Genomic DNA, 22,380 nt, shown 5'->3' with positions numbered 1-22,380 from the left:
ATTAAAACAATTAAGGGAGAAAAGGTGTAGTGTTCGGCGTCAATGTTTGTATCCAAAAATTAATGCCAAAGGTTGGTAACTATACAGTATTTACATTGTTCAATTGAACAGTTGAGATAAAGTTTTAAAAATGTTTACATTATAACATTCAGCGTAAATGTTTCAGTATCTTCAATACGGATAGCAATGATTTTTATCACTTGCAACTGATTCTGTTAACTGCACCTGTAAGGAAATTGGCCAGTATGTGTTAGGAAATGCTTAATTACGCATATTCAATTTTACTGAAATGAGGAGAACTAAACTATCCTATTGTATTGTCAATATTTCGTTGCCAATATCTACTTTGTTAAGAATGAAGCCATATTTTCCAGTGTCGACTTAGATGTATTTTTACAGGTATGTTTATAATGTTATAATTTGTACTGTAATTGCTGTGTGTTTGACAGACTGAAAAGTTTTTGTTACATTTAAATATCTACTTTATTAAATAACTTTTTTTAAGTACTGCACTTTCATTTGTTTCCTTAATCATCATTATTAACTGATGTTTCTTAAATCTCTGTCTTTTAATTTATTGCGGCTGTTAAATATCTGCCTTTGTTCTGTAAGAAATGCATGAACGTTTTGTTCTGGCGCCAGTTTGCCAGGTTCTGCCAACAGGAGCGCCACCGTCAGCTTTATATTTTTTTATTTAATTGCCCTTTGTTGTAACAGCATTTGGTCATCCTCCGTGTACAGTGAACTCTCACAGCACACATACGTATTACCGTTGTTTGTGCGATGAATGTGGAAGAATATATATCGTACTTCAATCATATGTCCAAAACGAATCACCAGCAGCGTCATATTTCAATTTCAGTCACTACTGATCTGCATTTAGGGCAGTCGTCCACGTGGCAGATTCCCTACCTGTTGTTTTCCTATCTTTTTCTTGAATGATTTCAGAGAAATTGGAAATTTATTGAACATCTCCCTTGGTAAGTTATTCCAATCCCTAACTCCTCTTCCTGTAAACGAACATTTGCCCCAATTTATCCTCTTGAATTGTAACTTTACCTTCATATTGTGATCTGTCCTACTTTTAAAGACACCACTCAAACTTATTCGTCTACCAATGTCATTCCACGCCATCTCTCCACTGACAGCTCGGAACATACCATTTAGTCGAGCAGCTCGTCTTCTTTCTCCCAAGTCTTCCCTGCCCAAATTTGTTTGTAACGCTACTCTTTTGTCGGGAATCACCCAGAACAAATCAAGCTGCCTTTCTTTGGATTTTTTCCAGTTCTTGAATCAAGTAATCCTGGTGAGGGTCACATAATTCCCCTCAACAACATGTTTGTGTCCGTAATTGCGTGATGATCTACTATTGTTTACTGTGAATAGAGACCTGATTACTCTCGACAGAGAAAAAAAAAAGCACTCTGCATAAATGAGGCAGTCGATAATAAAAGTTGTTTATGTCCGTTAACTCAAAAGGGAAATGTCTAGACTTTAAGGTCCGATTCTGGAAACGATGACTAGTTTTAAGCCTTAGACATCGTCTACCTAAACAACATCTAAATCAAGCACGATCTTCCATTGCATAAACAAGTTCAGTCGATGTTTAACTAGACATCGCTTAAAGTTTCAATTTTGGTTTGAAAATGGAGACAGAAGTATCTTTCATGCAACTCTTTGCTTGTCGCAACCAATGAAATTCGTCGGTGTGCGCGCCGAACGCCAGTCAGCTGTTTGTCTTCCCAAACATTACTTAAATATGGCTGAGCATGACTTGCCCACGGATAAGAGTATCGGTTTCGGTGTAAATTAAATATCATAATATTATCGACACTAAAGCGACACGCCACCGTACGGGGAAGTGTAGCTTTCATTATAGCGTTGTCACAGTGAGTGTAATCTACTCATAAACACGGTAACTTCGACGAAGGGAAGATGAAGCAATAGTAATGTGTAACAGTGTGTTGTACGGGCCATATAGATGTAGCTTGCATTCTGGAGATCGTAGGTTCGAAACGCATCATCGGCAGCCGTGAAAAATGTTTTTCCGTAGTTTCCCTATTTTTACACCAGGCAAATACTAGGGCTGTTATTATGGCCACGGCTCTTCTTCCCCAGTCCTCTTTAAACAGTAATCACCACCACTTGCCTTTTTCTATCTGATGGTTGCCGAAAACTTATACGATTATATACCGTATATAAAAACTCCATACAACCTACTTTTTAGTTTTCACTATTATGAGTGTTTACTTGGCAGTAAATATAAGTGAATCCCGCCCGGCTGATGTATGTGACAGTCCTCTGGCGATCGGGACATGTAATTCTGATATGTATGTAGTCGAAGTTACCTATAATTCCATGGAAATTACCCCATGTATATAATAAAATATATCGGCTGCCAAGAATTGTATTCAAGTTGACAGTTACTGGATTGTCACTTTGTCGCTCTCAAGAAAAATCTCGAAAAGCGAAACCTTATTTTAAAATCCATCTCCCCGTGCATGTCAAACAAATTGCTGCGGTTTAGCAGCGACCCACAGAGGCCGTCGGACTAACCTTTCTTCCCGGAATAGTCTCAACATGATAATACAAATTACATATTTCATGGTACATAACCTCTGATTGTGATTCACTCCTCTCATTTGAGGTTAAACAGTGTTCTCGGCAGTGTTTAAACATGACCGGTTGAACATCAGTTTTAGACAGTGTCTAAGTGATAAATAACGTCTCTGCAATGCGGCAGCCATACTTAGGCATTGTTTAACCGTAGACATCGTCTAAATACCGTTTCTACAATCGGCCCAAAGTATCTGTGGGAGAATTCTTCCCCTCACAGTAGATGCTGAATATGACCACCTACTGCCTGCAGACATGTCCATACCCGTCGTTGCAGATTTCTGGCAGTTTTCTGTGCAGTACCTCTGGGTCAGTATTATTGAGTTCGGTGCAAAATCGTTAGTTGTTCTTGGCCGATTACGATAAACTCGATCTGTAAGATAACCCCACAAAAAAAAAAAAAAAAAAAAAAATCTAGTGGCGTGAAGTCTGCGATCCGCGAAGCTATAATGTCACTTTCGATTGGGGCGAGAGACTAATTTGAATTGTGGCAATTTGCGCAGTCTTGTTGAAAATAACCTTGAGACAGTTCAATGCCATCCAGCTGCTTAACACATTCTTGGGAAGATTTATTTCTGTATTGCTTACCAAAAAACCTGTTGTTTCCAACTTCCTAAGTAAGGCCAGGAATGTGTCTCTCTTTGGAGGATTCGTGCACCGCCTTCTCTTCAGAATGCCCTTTGTGTGGCAGTGATAGAGTTCGATATTAGTAGTTTTTCACCAAAATATACATGTCTAGCCAACGTGTACGACATCTTCACAACACACGATAACGCTTAAGAACAATCAAAACGGAGGAAGAAACAGCAACATATGAATTATGGAGACATCACTCGGATACGTCACAGAATTAAACTCCCATAGTTCCAATTTTAAAGCACAAACTGACAGAATCCCTACAGTATCAGCCATCTGATGCATATAGAGCAGGCGGTGCAATAAAGATGAACCATTTTAAAAACAAAAACAAAAACTACTACTACTAGTAGTAGTAGTAGTAGTAGGGAAGATTCTGAGGTTGTTTGGGGGTACAACGAAGGGAGAAATGTTAAATTAAATACAACAGCGAGTTAGTGAAATCGGGTTAATTAATGATCTGTCGATCAAGTAGAGTAACACCGATTTTTTGTGACGGCGTTATGACTACAGGCCCACATAGGTATCTAATTTGATGATGATGATGATGATGATTTTTTTAAAGGGATCTAACGTCTAGGTCGTCGGCCCCGTAAGTAATTTAACTTTTCATAGCAGAAAAACTATTAGCAAGCACTCATTTATAAACTCGTTAAAATTAAGTATTACAGAATTAACGGAATTAATACACAAACCAACATAACGTTTACAAGTGGAGATGATTCCTCCTCCTCTTCTTCTTCTTATTCTTCTTCTAATAATAATAATAATAATAATAATAATAATAATAATAATAATAATAATAATAATAATAATAATAATAATAAATTATCACTAATCTGCATTTAGGGCGGTCACCCAGGTGGCAGATTCCCTATCAGCTGTTTAACTAGTGTTTTCTTAAATAATTTCAGAGAATTTGGAAATTTATCGAGCATCTCCCTTGATAAATTATTCCGATCCCTAGCTCCTCTTTTCTTAAACGAATATTTACCCCAATTTGTCCTCCTGAATTCCAGCTTTATCTTCATATTGTGATCTTTCCAGCTTTTAAAAACACTAATCAAGCTTATTCTTCTACGAATGTCGAACCACGCCATCTTTCGAATGACAGCGTGGAACATACTACTTAGTCGAGTAGCTCGTCTCCTTTCTCACATGTCTTCTCAGCACATACTTCGCAACCTTTTCATAACGCTACTCTTTTGTCGAAAATTACCAAATAAGATTTTCTTTACTTTTTTTTTCCAGTTCTCGAATCAAGTAGTCCTTGTGAGGGTCCCACACACTGGAACTATACTCTAATTGGAGTCTTAACAGAGACGTACGTGCCCTCTCCTTTACATCCTTTCTACAACCCCTGAATGAAGATCTTCCCTTGTGTTAAAATATAAGTACTTACAGTGACCTCCATAAGGAATTTCCACCCCATCAGCACAGTAATTAAAACCGAGAGGGATTTTCCTTTTTGCGAAACTCACAACAGGAACCCCCCTATCATCACACCGTTGCCTGCTGACCATCTAACAACGTTGTCGAGGTTTTTTTTCAGTCGCTCACAATCTTTTAACTTAGTTACTACTCTATACTGTATAACATCATCCATCATTTGTATAAGCTACAGAGGGCGTATATATCAGAAAACAAAGATCCAATAATATTGACTTAAATTCCCTCTTAATGATTACGGGATCAGATAATGCGTACCGAGCTCGATAGCTGCAGTCGCTTAAGTGCGGACAGTGTCCAGTAATCGGGAGATAGTGGGTTCGAACCCCACTGTCGGCAGCCCTGAAGATGGTATTCCGTGGTTTCCCATTTTCACACCAGGCAAATGCTGGGGCTGTACCTTAATTAAGACCACGGCCGCTTCCTTCCCATTCCTAGGTCTTTCCTATCCCATCGTCGCCATAAGACATATCTGTGTCGGTGCGACGTAAAGCAAATAGCAAAAAAGATAATGCGTCATCTGCTCTGATTCTTTGAGTTCCACTTTCTAATAATAATAATAATAATAATAATAATAATAATAATAATAATAATAATAATAATAATAATAATAATAATCTATTTGAATCTAATCTGACAATAATTAAATGGACGACCCCTTCAAGCCCATTACAACTGATCAGGCTGTTATGGCTGTTGTATTCCGACAGTTTTCTAATTACAAAGCATAATGCAATTAGGAAAGGATTACTAAATTAAATAAGTGAACTCACCCCACTTGTGTCCTCCCCACTGATGGACACACGCTGGAAATGCGGCACAAAGTCGTGCTCTTCCAACTTGAAGGAATGGTCCGTGTCGTCTGGCACTGGGCCTAGTGATGGCTCGTAGTGACTGCGTTTGTCCTCTATGTCCTTGGCAACCCTGAAACAAGAGAAGAGGGAGAGAGTAAGATCATCGTGCGTTACATCCAACTAAGTCGATACTAGAGGGTGCAACATCAAACAAATAAAAATTAAGGCAAAACCAGCTTGCCGCAGGGACAATACAATAACATGCCATACAAAATATGGAAACGTATGACTCCAGCACTTTGCGAATGCACAGAGAAATAAACACAAACGGCTTTCCACCTCATGACAGAATGCACCCTATTTGCAAGGAAACGTCCAACAGTACTTTTTTTTTTCTAGTTGCTTTACGTCGCACCGACACAGATACGTCTTATGGCGACGATAGGACAGGGAAGGCATAGGAATGGGAAGGAAGCGGCCGTGGCCTTAATTAAGGTACAGCCCCAGCATTTGCCTGGTGTGAAAATGGGAAACCACGGAAAACCATTTTCAGGGCTGCCGACAGTGGGGTTCGAACCTACTATCTCCCGAATACTGGATAATGGCCGCACATAAGCAACTGCAGCTATCGAGCTCGGTACTTTTTTTTTTTTTTACAGTTTGCTTTACGTCGCACAGACAAAGGTAGGTCTTATGGCAACGATGGGATAGGAAAGGGCTAGGAGTGGGAAGGAAGTGGCCGTAGTCTTAAGATTCAGACCTAGCATTTGCCTGGTATGAAAATGGAGAACAATAGAAAATTATCTTCAGGACTGCTGACAGTGGGGTTCGAACCCACTATCTCCCGAATGCAAGCTCTCAGCTCCGCAACCCTAAACGCACGGCCAACTCGCTCGGTCGCTACATTACTACACACTCTTCCCCTACTTCAAGTGCTAAAACATCAGATCAACACTTCCGTCACATCGATCTTCGATAAACTTCAAGAATAACATGCCTGTACAATAATGCACAAACTCTGTAAATATCCCATCAAATCCCGAGGTTACGGATTGTACAAGCCTTTAACATCCAACCCTCCAAAGATCTTCATGGCCTGTATAGATACCAGCTGGTCCACCAGCCCCGTAATTTCTACTTATAAGTGTTCCGCATGCACTAGTGATGAATTTGATGCCTGATCACTGCTTTACAAAAGAAGCACTACAACGTGCTATATTTGGAATGTGAAACAAATAGCAGTCATTTTACTATACACGTTCTGTGACAGGGTGCATTTGTAAATTCGCCCAAGTCGCAGAATGTAAAGTTTAATAACTCATTGATTTATACACGTACGGATATTCCACTCCATCAAAATGTATGTGCTAAGCACCTTCAACAACCCATTAGCTCTAAATTGCAGCTCTGTTCGGCGAAGTACGTGTGTACTAAATATCAGCCTGTGAGCGTTCGAAAACGAGGCTTATTAACACAAGGGGACGCATTTGGTGGATAGCGCTGAGGAACAAGCAGAGAACGGCCGTCCGGTTGTTATCTCTTCATATTTTGAAGTAACTAACCTGCAGGCAGTAGTACCCATGTGAAAAACGCGTATAGACATCCCATTCATCATTACTGAATGTGGAACACTTATCAGTAGAAAGTACGGCACAGGCGGGCTATCTGGTACGGTGTTTTATTCTAGAACAAACAAGTATCATATATTAATGAACTCAGCGCCACGATCCTTGAGTCCAGTTAGTGGGGGTAGGCCGTGGATAGTACGGGCATGACTTCCATTTTCCTTCAGATAATTTCTTTGTTCATTGTCGGAGGCAAAACTTCACATGCCCTGATGAAGGCCAATGCAATTTGGCCGAAAGCTTGGCTTTATTATTTATATATATATATATATAGTGGCTTTAATCCAGTTCATTTCTTTATGTTAAGTATCATATATTCAAGATATGTATTTTGGGTTTATGCCGTGTAATGAAGTACAGTATATAAACACTTTCAACGCATCATGCGTCATGATTCATTTCTCTGTTGTGTCCTGATGAAGAAAGGCAAGGTTCCTTTTGAAACGCGTTAACACTGTTTATAGCGGGCGAGCTGGCCATGCGGTTAGGAGCGCAGAGCAGTGAGCTTGCATCCGGGAGATAGTGGGTTCAAACTTCACTGTCGGCAGCCCTGAATATGGTTTTCCGTGGTTTCCCATTTTCACACCAGGAAAATGCTGTACCTTAATTAAGGCCAAGACCGCTTCCTTCCCACTCCTATTCCATCGTCGCCATAAGACCTATCGGTGTCGGTGCGACGTAAAGCCAATTGCAAAAAAAATGAGACTGTTTATATAGTTCATTACACGGCATAAACCCAAAATATACGAAGGTCGAGTCATAAGTCATGGCAACTACTTTTGTTCTCGCGAACAGGAGACAACACGGAAAAATCTAAGATATGCATTTAGAAACGCACGGTATGTACTTGCGTATGATGCCACTAGATGGTGTATGTAAACAACAGTGTGGGTCTAAGCACGCCCCCAAGTTCAGTGTGTGAGTGAGAGCGTCACAAAATGGAAGTCAACAAGCAGGAGCAATGATCGTATATTAAAATAGCAGTTCTCCGCGGCAGAAATGCACGCCAATGCCATGCAGAGCTGCGAGAAGCATTGGGTGTGACTATGATCTAATCTCCAAAGTCAAGAAGCCATTACGTGAACAACGGTTTGCTAACAAAGAGGACATCGTAATAGCATTTCGGAGAAAGGTGTCACAAATTAGCGATACACATGCAGCGAATGGTATTCAGCGCCTGCCCTACCGCTGGCAACGCACAGTGGAAGCCTTGGGTGATTATTTCGAAGGTCTGCAACCAGTGTCCTTTGTAAGTAGTCTTGTGTATTTGCTGTATATACCGTAATTATTAAACAATGTTTACCAATGGCCTGTGTTCTGTCACGTTCTTACGAGAATCTCCTGAAGTCAGAATTTGTCTTCAGGCACTATGCATAACAAAATGCCCTATATTTCCAAATGTATATCTTAGATATTCGGTGTCTCCTGTTCGCAAGAAAAAAAATAGTTGCCATGACTTATGACTCGACCCTCGTACATCAGGTATCATATACTTCAGTATTTACCTTAGTACTAATTTTCTGTTCTTTTATTTTCCTTTGCCACTTAGAGTATTGTACGCACACTTTTTAGTGATGGATCTTTGTACTTGGTTGAGGAGTAAGGAGGGAGCACTGCCGGCTCTGGTAATACTGCCAACTGAATGGAAATGAAATCTGAATTGAATCGATAATATGATCGATCGATTTGAATTTTCTAAACCTTATTATCTTACGCCAAATACTGTGTCACGCACACACAGTATATAATACTATATAACATTTCTCGATGCGAAACGTGTTCCTAGCATGGATTCTATAGTTTGGCTTTGCTGTGTAAACAACAACAGTACTATAGTAGGGCCCACTAGAGTTGAAGTCTGACAGGTGAGCGGCGAAAGCTGTAACTACGAAGTACGCTGCGTTGTCATAGTTACCTCCATTTGCAGCCTACCAGTTAGCGTAAACGGAGAAATACTGAAATACGTAGAGGAATGTGTATACCTTGGCCAGAACATATCATTCTCAAACTGTTCAGAAAAAGAGGTCAAACGGCGAATAGGACAAGCATGGAAGAAGTTCTGGTCTCTAAAGTTCATACTGACAGACAAGACTCAGAAACTCACCCTTAAAGCTGAAGTCCTAGAAAAATGTGTGATACCAGTCCTACTATATGGATGCCAAACCTGGGCGCTAACACTAAAACAAAGGAAAATGATCCAGATATGCCAGCGCAAAATGGAAAGAAAAATACTCCAGGTCACATTGAGAGACAGAATACGGAACGAAGATGTACGAAGGAGAACCGGCATGAAGGACGCTCTGACGACAGCCGATCAGTTAAAGTGGAAATGGGGAGGACACGTAGCGAGACTGGAGCAAAATCGATGGGCCTACAAAATGACAATGTGGGATCCCAGACAAGGAAGACGAAACGTGGGAAGGCAAAGAACTAGATGGGCAGACTGGTTTGCAAGATGGGGAGGAAAACAATGGACAAGAACAGCAAAGATAAGGCAAGAGTGGAAAGAGTTGGGAAAAATTGTGTGCAGAGATCACTGACCTTACGGGATACACCTTTGCTCAAGCCCTGTAATAACATAGGTCGATCAAGACACATATTATAGATATTGTGCAGCAGTGAAATATGCAACAGTGCGCTTCCGCAAAGAGACCTGGAGATCACCTCTCTGATCACTACGGCATAATACAGTAAAATTGATAAAAGAGGTTTTTATGAAGTGGTGAATATAAAATTATCATCCTCGCGTACACTGCGGAAAGAAGCCGAGCAAGTGTAAAATATGTTGAAATACGCTCTCAGGACAGAGGTGAAGAATACAACATACAATTGTACGCTTCGACGAAGAGGATACCGTAATGGTCATCTTCTGTGCACTCGGGAGAATGGCAAGACGAATGTCAAACAGACAGACGTTTGCATGCTGTAGTGACATGAATAACTCATCCCGTAACACATAGTGGAAGGAGGATATGCACTTGCAATGTATGTCAGGAGAATTTCAACGGAGGATAAGGTCAAGAAATTACAAGAAAAATCTACAACATTCGGAGTAGAAGCTATGCAAGAACGAAGAGTGCAAGTTTACGCCTTTACCTAGAAACAACCTGAACCCTCCCTGGGATAAAAGTGTACACGTGTCATTTATGCAACAGTGCGTTTTCGCGAATTGTTGTTCCAGAAAAACACAATTGCATTCACTCGGGGGTGAGACTACACAAATGTACAATATGTGGTAATATGTTATCATGAAAAAACTACAGATTAACCAATATAATAATGCTCTTCAGGACTTGCTCACCTGATGAGCTAAACTGAGCACTGTCCCTGCATTGCAGGAGGCCATAGCCCTTAGGGGATTCATACGGCTAATTTACATTACCCTTTCAGACAGGCTGAGTGTTTAATAAAACATGTAGGCCTAGGCCTAATACAATTCATTTACCTTAACCGGTTCCTAAGCTCGTGTTAATAATTCCAGCATTTAAGACAGAACACGACATTATCGATATATATATATATATATATATATATATATATATATAAGATTTCATAATCACTAACAAAATCAACAGTTTCTGACAATAACCTCAACAAATGCACATGTTAATCACAGAATAGAACAACACTACCCACACTGATAGTTTTTTATTATTTAACTCCGATTGTTAACGGTAGCTGTACAATTCAAAAATAATCTACGGTATAATAAACACAATAGGAAGACGATACTTCATCGAGAAAAGAAATCAGTCAGAATATGAATGACAAAATTGACTGAGAGCAAGCCAACCCACGTGGTGATAGCGTCCTAAAATGTTGCAACTTTGTTATCGTTGCCATAGCAACAGGCCATTTTCGAGCAGCGTTAGTCAACTTTTTCTCGCCGGTGGCGCTAAACGTCAGACTTCAACTCTCGTGGGCCCTACTTTAGTACGTAAAGTGTACGCCAGATGTCGCACAGCGATCATAAGAGATTCTTAGTTTGTGTTTCAAAGGTTGCCAATACGAATCTCGAAGATAACCGAAGTCGACCAATTCAACACTAGGGTGTAAATATATCGCTAAAAAGTGCGCAGATAATATGTATTTATTATTATACACAATAATGCTGTTGTTTTTCTCGGTGCGATATATTCTTTGGTTAACAGTTTGAAAGTTGTGTGAAATTCTTTCAATTTTAACGTTAGATTCGCTGTCAAGATATTTGGCTCTAGTGATTCTTTCTCTCTCTCCACAGACTCTTAACAGATGTAACTAGTTCACGGTAGTGTGAATGAGGCAGTTTTTATGGAAATGCCACAAGCCACCTCCCACTGACTTCTGTTAGACACACAACACGCCAGTGTGTGTCGAAGGAGCTCGATGCTACTGCCTTGTAACCTTCGTGGCGTAGCAATTAAATAACTGATTATCCCGCACACTTTGTGTGTCACGGAATATTAAGTAGGCTTCGTTACGAAAGACTGTAGGCCCACTGAATATATAAACATTACAGCACTATAATCTGAGCGTCAACAAGAAACCTAACAAGCTGTTGTCAATTCACTTGGGAGATGTGGCTCTATACCTGCCTCCTTTTCTGCTATTTAGCCCAAGGTCCTTTCTTTGATTTCCAGCTCGTACAAGATTCATTGGTCTGAGACTTGGTATTTCAGCCACACGTGGCACTCCAGTATCTGTAGAACATCCGACTGGCCAGTTAGTTTAAAGTATTTAATAGGCTCTTTTTCTGTGGATCGGAGTGTTGGCCTCCAGATCGCAAGATAGCGGGTTCAAACCCCGCAGAGGCAGTCGGATTTTTGAAGGACAGAAGAAAGTCCATTCGACACTCCACGTCGTACGACGTTGATGTAAAAGATCTCTGGTAACACATTTGGTATTTACCGACAAAATTCATTAAAATACTCTCAACGGTACACGCCCAAGAGAGATTCGGTGTACTCTGCCATCTAGTGGGCCTAGAGTAAAATGGAACGTCGAAATTGACGACCGAACAGCCAGATGGCGTCAAATTAAAATGCTTGTTTTCCTTTGCCATTTATCATACAAAATAATGAAATGAAATGGCGTATGGCTTTTAGTGCCGGGAGTGTCCGAGGACAAGTTCGGCTCGCCAGGTGCAGGTCTTTTGATTTGATTCCTGTAGGCGACCTGCACGTCATGATGAGGATGAAATGATGATGAAGACGACACATACACCCAGCCCCCGTGTCAGCGAAATTAACCAATGATGGTTAAAATTCCCGACCCTGCCGGGAATTGAACCCGGGACCCCTGTGACCATATAACCATGTAGCCGGACATACAAAATAATGCTATCGTCTTTCCCGATGCGATCCACTCTTTGTTTAGAAGTTTAAACATTGAAGGCTATAGATTTATGACTTCTTCTTCTTAATCCGTTTACCTTCCATGGTTATTTTTTGTCTCAGACTCAGCGAGGGACCCCACCTCTACCGCCTCAAGGTCAGTGTCCTGGAGCGTGAGACTTTGGGTCGGGAGATAAACAGGGGAGGAGGACCAGGACGTCACACAGGCGGCCTCACCTGCTATGCTGAAGAGGGGCCTTTTAGGGGGATATGAAGATTGTAAGGGATAGACAAGAAAGAGGAAGGAAGCGGCCATGGCCTTAAGTTAGGCCACCATCCCGGCGTTTGCCTGGAGGAGAAGTGGGGATCCACGGAAAACCCCTTCGAGGATGGCTGAGGAGGGAATTGTACTTCCTTCTACTCAGTTGACCTCTCGAGGCTGAACGGACCCCGTTCCAACACTCATACCACTTTAAAAATTTCGTGGCAGAGCCGGGAATCAAACCCGGGCCTCCCGGCGTGGCAGCTAATCACACTAACCACTACGCCACAGAGGCGGACATTTATTTATTTATTTATTTAGCTGATATTTTTGCTTTCTTCTTCTTCTCCGAAAATCTCTTCATCATCTCAAAAAGTTTCTCCCCGCGTTCTTCTGACCAAATGTTAGTTGTTCTGGTGTTGGTTTTGTCTGCACATTGCTGATTACTGATTAGTGTTCGTATTTTACATCTATCCCATGTAATTTCCTCGGTGATGCTGATTTCCTGAAGGTCTGCTTCAATTTCACTAAGCCAGTTGTTCTTGGTTCTTAATGAAGGGGCAAGGTTGAAAATTCTTTTAGTCATTAGGCTATAGATGATTATTATTATTATTATTATTATTATTATTATTATTATTATTATTATTATTGTACCGGGCGGTACACCTCCACGCCGCTAATTCAAACTTTGCGCCAGTTGAAAATCCTCTGCTGGAGGAAGTCCGAACTTTATCTAATGTATTAATTTTCAAGTTACCCAGAAGATGTCACTACTTGGAAATTTTGAAGTTTCTGAACTGGGTCGTTTTCGACGTATTTTTGTTTTGCTTGTAGTAAGAAGTGTGAACTTTCTCTTCTAGAGGACACTACTGAAGAACTACTATAGTGCACCCTAGTGCAAGGTGAAAGAACTGTTTTTTGGAGAAATTTTTATTTCAAAAGTTTGTTTCTTGTTAAATTTCTTTCTGGTATTGTTTAAGTTGGCTGTATTCCCCTTTCTTTCCCCTTGTTTTGAATTTAGCCAATCCCGAATTTCTTTAATTAATTTATGACCAATAAGGTGTTTCTTCTTCAAATTGGATATGCTGCTTAACCCTAACCAATAAATGATTGTGGGCGGGTGTTTTCTTTCCTGAAACGCCTCGAACTTTCCGCGAGAGTATATAAACTGCTGATTTTAGGGTCTCTGCGCCACTTCTGTACCATCTTTCAGTGTGTAAAGTACATAGCAGGGGGCGGGAAGCGCCTCTTTCTTCGGACAGCAGTTCAACTACCAGGTAATGGCCGTATAATAACTTCTTTTCTTGCTAGCTCAGCAGTTTAACTCTCGGGGTGGGTCCGAAGCGTTTCCACCATGTATCTTTTCCCTAAAATGTAAAGACTCTTAGTATCTATTCTCTTTTAAGCTACATATTGGGATAGAGAGTGCTTAACCCTCTCGAGCTCCCACTCATATTGTTTTGAGGTGAACTTACTTTTTCACAACCTATTCTTCTTTAATGTAATGTAAATTGTTCGTTTCTAAAGTCACCTCTTTAGTATGGGATTAGCCCTTGCATTTGTGGCCTAGAGCCAGATTAGGTTTTAAAACAAAATGTATTAGGAGTGCAGTTCGCCTCCTCTCACATTGGTATTTTAGAGGCCATGTAATTATCCTTTTCTTGCTTAATAGGCCTCAGTAGGTTGGGTATTTTACCCCTGTGTTTACGTCCTTACAGGACATCTTGAAGGTCGAGTTAGGTGTGGCCTTTTGCTAGGCTTAAGATTTTGAGAGCGGATCGCTCTTTTGAAATTTGTTTCTGCGTGCCTCTAGGAGGTCTTACTGTGTAATTTGGAGCAAGTGCTCCTGGGCGTGATTTGGGGTTTTCTGCCCCTTTGTTAAACCTTATGTACATGTAAGCTTGGGCTAACTGCTCAAGAATTGTGAGTTTGGGGCTCGAAGCCCAAAGCCTGTAAATACTGTTGTTGCTCTTTTGTTGCCTTGCTACTCTGTACCTTCCATGCTTGTTATTTCTTGATTTTAAAAAGAGAATATAACCTTGTTAAATTTTACATTAACTTTAATTTCGTAGTTTGAGACCCGTTCACCCCCGCACCTTCTTTCCCCTCTACCTACCACAAAAATACGGTAACAATTATTATTATTATTATTATTATTATTATTATTATTATTATTATTATTTAATAAGTAACTAACGGTAGTTATTTGAATTTGAGTGCGGAAGAACTTAGGGGGAAAATTGATCAAGATGATCAATTGAAAGGTTGAAAGACACGGAGATCCAAGATTAACCCATTTCCAAGACCTCGTCTTAGCGATCTTGGATATGAAGAATGGTCAAAGGGATTTCGGATGTATTACTTTCATTTACCCTCGAACATTAGCAAGTCAGTTAGGAAGATAACTTGAACGATCAACTAGCTCTTAATTGCAACTCTGTTCAGCGAAATACGTACATCGAAGACAGGCGGCTATTTGGAAACTCCTTCGCAAATCGTCATCGAGCTTCGGTTGCATTCCGACCAGATTCTCCGTAGATTAAAATTATGTCTGTGTATTCGTCGTTGACAGTTTATCCTGTGCTCATTTGCGAGGAAGGTAGTGTCCTACTTCCAACTGGAGCCATACGGACATGATTTTCCAGTTCTAAAATCTCACACGCGACAACTGAGACTCAAATCGCGGGCAAAAACAGCAAAAATATCGTTGAGTTATAACTAGTGATGGTAGCTCGTGAATGAGTCGTTCAGAATGAACGATTCTTTCCTATAGAGTGTGAACTAACCACCAGTTTCGATGAACTGGCAGTTCAAACACTTCACAGATCTCACACTTCATAACATTCACAACTCGTTCGATTCGCCTGTCGCTCCCTCACTCGCTCTATTCCAAGACCAACTACAATATATCAGACCTTAATGCAGCTATCCATATTAGCTAAAATGGAGGTCCGATCGGTTTGTTCAAATGTAAACATGAGCATGTGCAAAGCATCTGTTTAGTTCTTTCTGATGGTTTGGTTTGATTAGGAAACGTTAGTGTAGTGATAGTTTTAAAACCAAATTTCAATAAAAAACATTTTGATATATTAGGACGTGTCGATCGTATTGCATGCCTGGATGTAATTCATATTACAGAAGATGCACTCACATTCAGATCAAGTGTACTTAATGCATCGTGACGATTTCGTAGTTACAAGTAATTTATTACGATTCATTAAAACACTCGAGGATAAATTTGTCAATAGAGAGGAAGTGTTCCGTGTACTTGATGAGTTGTTTTTTCCGGATAAGGCCAAAACTCTGTGTTGGTGCCAATCCTAGTATATTTCTCAATTACTATACCTTTTGAGAATTTTAAAAGTGAGGTTATAAAAAGTGATAAAGCTATTTATTTTATCTGTGAATGAAGATTATATTCTCCTTGTTAAATTAGAGGACAAGGTATCAACTGATATACTGTCACTTACAGTACGTATTTACGTTGCCAACGATTTGGGTTAAAGTGCTTTGTACGAAAATGCATATACTACCAGAGAATTTCAAGTTGATTCTCCTATTGATTATCTGAAGTGAAACAGACGTAGCAGTTTGATGAATCATCATCAGAATCATTGTTATGAGAGAATTGAAATTCACGACAAGGTTATGTTTCTAACAAATTTCTTGAACGGGGTAAACTATTATACTTAAAAGCACATGGTAATAGAAAGGTCATTCAAATAAATGCATTTATAAAACAAGTATTGATTTATAGGAAGAAGAATTACGGTCTGGAATAATTTACCAAGGGTGCTCCCTACTATATCGACACCAATTCGATAAATTTCCAATTTCTTTGAAATCACTTAAGAAAATACTAAACAGACAATTGATACGTAATCTGCCACTTGGATGACAGTCCTAAATTCAGATCATTGGTGATTAGTTAATTGACTGAATTGAAACGCATCAAATATTCCCCCAGGATTGTTATTTTAGAATGAAATCCTATATTGCCTATTTCTTTTATCATACTAGTTCGTAGAAAATATTTATATTTTGAATTATCCACACATTGCTCATCTAAATATAGGCTATTTTTAGATAGTGTTGGTCTATTGCCCAGAGTAAAGTATTCTGTTCGTTATTATTGACAGCTTAGCAATTCAATACGATAATCAAAAGGTTATGTTTATGTATCACAGGCGTGTTTACATTGAACCGATGCGTCGGCCATGTTGTTTTTGTATTAAGGTCTGATATTATTGTAGATGGTCTTGTCTATTCCCCCCTCCCACTATCTGCGCCATTCACAACCCCTTCACTCCCATGCCCATCCTATCTGCCAACCTGTGTTCTGACACGTATTTCATTCTTTATATGAATCAGGCTTCTCTGTTTATAATAATAATAATAATAATAATAATAATAATAATAATAATAATAATAATAATAATAATAATAATATTTATTGACACCGAAAAACCACGATACAGAGTTGCTACATTGTAACAGCATTTTACTAAGGCATAAAGGAGAAATTGATAATGTAAAAATATTAAATTATCTCATTATACAGTATTATATGACAAATAGGCAAGGTTACCTAATGATTATATTTTTAGTACATTTTCTAGTTTCTTTCATAAGGTGAGAGTGTGAACAATTATATATATCTATTCTTTTATATGTATAGATATCCAGCTTATTTACATTTCTCATCATTCTTTGCAATGGACTATGGCAAGCATAGTTTGTTCTGTGCCAGGATGTTACAAAGGACTGATATGATCTCGTATAACGTGTCCTCTGAACCATCACGTCCATCACCTAGATGCTGTAAGCGGGTAAGTCATTGCATAGCTCTGCCATCTGTTGGTAATATTATGAAGTATTATGAAGCTTTATTGAGTGAGTGAGACATTGTGAACGAAGTCGCAACTGAATGACATAATCAGCAGCTTCGTCAGGCTTCAGTACTTCATGAATGAACTACTTGATACGAACGATTCACAGTAAAGAGTGTGAATGGGTGAAGTAGTTAATACGAATGAACTGGTTCGACCCATCGCTAGTTATAACGCACTCGATAGATATTCAAAGATTATGAGGATCTGCAATAAAGTAAACAGGTATAATAAAAATCTTCCGGGCTATTATGCCGTGGTCCACTTCTCTCGCTTCTTCCAGACATTTCGACTACTGCTGCGGTAGGAATATTTAATGCCATAGAGCGACATTTAGGGTGTTTTACCAACAGCCACAGCAACGTAAAGCTAATGGTCGTTAGCGGATCGTAAGAAAAACACCGTGCCAATACAGCAAAGAGATTTTTCAATTGCTCGGCTTCTACAGTTTCGGTAATATTAAGATGAACAATTTTTCGACTACAGAGCGCCAAGTCACTTTTTAAGAACTGCCTTTGACCGTACTAGAACCGAAATCTGTGCTATTCTTAGAGGGGACTTCCTCTCTAACGTAGAACAGAAATGCATCATGTTCTGCAGCCGTAATGCCAACGATGGTATACAAAATGTAAGGGAAAACTTAGCAACTCGCAGACACCTGCTAGGTCAATAGAAATGTGGAGTTACGTAGACTAAAGGTCCACCTGTAGGCCGCGATAACGTGAGTGAGAAATAAGGAGCACAACTGCCGGGTCGTTTACAAGCTTAGATTGTTTTCCGGGACATCACGCTTTGTAAATAATTTTGAAAGTGTCTACATTTTGGTGGGGTGCATGGTCTAATACGAAGGGATGGACAACCCCTGTTATAGTGAGGGTTGAAAAGAGGGGTAAAAACCGGTCTAGAAGACAGCAAGGCGTTAACTTCACACCAGTTGTTACTAAGCAGTGGGAGTGAAAGCAAGTTAAGATGTCAGTGTGGTCTAAAGTTGAATATCGCGCAATTATCCGTCACAATTTTGCTCGTGGATTAACTGTTAATCAGTGCCTGGAGGAAATTACTCCTGTGCTGGAGAAAGACTGTCCACATCGGACAACAATTTTCTGCTGGTACAAATAGTTCCAGAGGGGAAATTTTGGGGTTGAAGACGATCCTCGTTCTGGGCGACCTTCTGAATCAGTGACTGAGGAAAACATTGAAGCTGTGAGGGAAATGTTGCAGCAAGAGAGGCGGTTGACATATCGGCAGGTAGAAGAGACCCTCCACATCCCTGCACCAGCTATTCATTCAGTTCTACTCGACCATCACCATGTTAGAAAGGTTTGTTCCCTTTGGGTGCCCCATTCACTTTCACAGGAACAAAGGACACATCGAGTGAAATGGTGCCGAAAAATACTAAAACAGTTTGAAAATGGGACTTCGCGTAACATCAATAGCATCGTTACAGGTGACGATACTTGGCTTTATTATTACGATGTCCCAACAAAATCCCAGAACAAGGTGTGGCTGTTTGAAGATGAGGGTACTCCTGTGACTGTGCGAAAGTCAAGGTCAGTGAAGAAAAGGATGATTGCAGTATTCTTCACTAAACGGGGCATCCTGACTCGGGTTGTGCTAGAAACACAAAGTACAGTTAATGCGAAGTGGTACAGTGAGACTTGTCTGCCTCAGGTCATCTAGGTTCTCAAGCAGTTCCGGCCAAGGTCACAGCTCAACACTTGGCTCTTGCATCACGACACTGTTCCAGCATATCGTGCTAATGTAACAATGGATTTTCTTGTCAGATCAGGGTTGACTGTGCTTGATCACCCTCCATACTGTCCTGATCTTACCCCATGTGGCTTCGCACTCTTTCCAGAAGTGAAGATAAAGCTGAAAGGGCGGCGTTTTGCATCCGACGAGGAGCTTCTGGCAGCATGGGTGAAAATGTAACCGGAGGAAAGTGGCAGAGTTTGTTCAGTGACTGGTTTCAACGTATGGAGAAGTGTATTGAGTGTGGTGGAAATTATTTTGAAAAAGTCTAAAGCATTCACTCACATTGCAAAACGTTCCTAGTGCCCTTTGTATTCCGATAAATAACTTAAACTTGTCGATAGACATCAACCGTGAAAGCCTGACCCAGTATAAATCCTTAATCCGTATTTCTCGACACGAAATGAAATGAAATGGCGTATAGCTTTTAGAGCCGGGAATGGCCGAGGACATGTTCTGCTCGCCAGGTGCCAGATATTTCGATTTGACGCCCGTAGGAGAGCTGCGCGTCGTGATGACGGTGAAATGATGATGACACATACACCCAACCCTCGTGCCAGCGAAATTAACCAATTATGGATAAAATTCCCGACCCTGTCGGGAATTGAACCAGGGACCCCTGTGACCAAAGGCCAGCACGCTAACCAAGCCATGGAGCCGGACATTTGTCAACATGATGCAACATAAAAAATGAGTTCGAAAAGAAAACCCAAACGATATACAGTAACTCTTGATGCACGTACCGGTGATCACTTTATTGGTTTGTAAAGAAACATCACAATATGGGAATCTTTGAGAATACATTTACTTGTATGAAAAAAAAGAGTGCTTTAGAAATACATGGGCTTCTTCATGTCGATCCGATGTGGGGAACGGACAGTTCTAAAAGAAGACCATAAAAATGTGGATGAGTATGCATATTGCCGAATCTTTCCAACCATTTTAGTGTTATTCCAATACTGCAGTGTAAGTGTACAGAACAATGGGAGCATGTTCATCCGAGTAGAGTGGCCGCGCGTTAATGGCTATGGAGCCAAGCTCTGCATTTGGGAGGCGAGTGAATTCAAACACCACCGTCGGCTGTCTTGAGAATAGTTTCCCATTTTCACTTTAACGCAAATGCCGGGACAGTTGAGATCCATAGGGCACAGCTAATTTTTTCCACAAGTTTCATTCACTATCATTCATACAATCTTCGGCGTCAAGAAGCGAATTCAGCCGTAAAACATGCCATAAATTATCATCTCACCTCATCCCCGACCCCGTACCAGGAAACGAGACTAAGTGGTAGACATATATACAACGGGAGCAGGTTTGCATTAACTTCCCAAGTCATATTCCAGGTCTCCCCTTATACCGCCAACAGACCACCCGCCGCACTGCGAAGTACAACGAGTTGCCATTTTCAGGCGCTTGCAAGTGATGAACACTGATAAAAATCTCATTTGTGTCATGTAATATGCTGGAGATAAAAATCAAACTACCAGATGCATGTTTAACTAAAACTAGATTAAAGAAATAATATACTCGATAAATTCCTTGTGTATTACATTATTCAACAATAGGTTTTAGAGTAAGGGGCGTTTTTTTAAATTTTTTTGTTAAATGTAACCTCCAGGAGCTAAAATAATTAGCGATCTCGGGGTGTCGAGATGATTGAGCTTTCTCCTCTGGCAGTCCGTTCCTTGCACCCTTCTAATTCGGGGCATATAAACCATAAGGTGAGTGACAAGCTACAATTTCTACTCCTACCAGCTACTACTGCCATCTTTCTTCCTACCTCCCTCTCCGCTAAATCCTTTTCTCTTTTGACATCAAACGTTTCAGGTTTCCACGGCCTAATGGTTGGTTCATTTCTTGGGCTTTCATAGCTCTTCCCTGCCATTCATCTGCATCATTACTAGTCAGGGGGAGATTTATATAAATATATAAGAGCGAAGGAGATGATATGGTGGCTAATATGAACACATAGAATATGAGGAAGAAAAAGAGCGCTTGCCTAGCGGAGAGGAGATGGAAGAAGAAGGTTGTAAAGGGAACATAGAATAAAGATAGACTTACCTTTAGTGACATAAGAAAAGGAATATTCTGAGCTGTCTAGAAGGTTTATTGCAGAATAGAAGACCCCTAGAAGGTTATGTTAATTCTTTATAACAATACAAGACTAAAATAGGACAAATGACGGGCTGCGTAGCTCAGACGGTAGAGCGCTGGCCTTCTGAGCCCTACTTGGCAGGTTCTATCCGGTAGTATTTGAATGTGCTCAAATATGTCAGCCTCGTGTCGCTAGATTTACTAGCCCGTAAACGAACTCGTGCAGCACAAAACCGTAAAAGTAGTCACTGGGACGTAAAACCATTATTATTATTATTATTATTATTATTATTATTATTATTATTATTATTATTATTATTATTATTATTATTCTATTCTAAAGCCTTGTCCCTTTTCTCTACGGGGTCGGTATGAGGTGAGATGAATCTGTCGTGGCGGGTTTTTATGACCGAATGCCGTTCCTGACGTCAACCTCATCAGAGGAGTTAATGAGATGAAATGAATGACGTGGTATATGATAGGAGGGAGAAGGTGAAACCCGGTGCCGGCACATAGCCTACTCTTGTCGAATAGCACCAAGGGGTCTGCTCGAGGCTTAACGTCCCTATCCGACGGACGAATCACCATCAACAGCGCCATATGCCCTCACTCCATATGAGCACTGCGGAGAGGTTTGGAATTTAATCCAGGATTTTGGCACCCAATCTAGTGATTAAAAATTATACACCACCACCTCCCCTACCCCGCCGGCCAACATTCTGATGGTGGAAATTTTTTCGACCAACGGGACTTGAACCGGCTAACCTCGGTGTCAGACCGTTTAGACTTCAGCGTCTTAACGATCAATGGCCACCAGGTGGCATGTTATTATTATTATTATTATTATTATTATTATTATTATTATTATTATTATTATTATTCTTTCGAATGGGCCACCAGAGGACCACGTGCCAATTTCAATTCCTTCTTCTTTGTTCTTTCCTTTTCTTC

General features: G+C 40.3%; 1 protein-coding gene across 5 annotated transcripts in view; it reads right to left on the bottom strand.

The window, feature by feature from the left end:
* AMPdeam (AMP deaminase) overlaps positions 1 to 22,380 on the bottom strand; it is a 676,053-nt gene that overhangs the window by 118,928 nt on the left and 534,745 nt on the right. For all 5 annotated transcript variants that reach the window (XM_067156162.2, XM_067156170.2, XM_067156154.2 and 2 more), the window contains one exon: positions 5,475 to 5,625. In XM_067156162.2, the coding sequence (XP_067012263.1) occupies positions 5,475 to 5,625 (151 nt within the window). The remainder of the gene's footprint in view (positions 1 to 5,474; positions 5,626 to 22,380) is intronic.

Source organism: Anabrus simplex, chromosome 1, assembly GCF_040414725.1.
Source record: "Anabrus simplex isolate iqAnaSimp1 chromosome 1, ASM4041472v1, whole genome shotgun sequence".
Taxonomy (NCBI): Eukaryota; Metazoa; Arthropoda; class Insecta; order Orthoptera; family Tettigoniidae; genus Anabrus; species Anabrus simplex.
The sequence above is the reverse complement of the archived record's forward strand: the minus strand, read 5'-3'. Positions and strand labels throughout refer to the sequence as shown.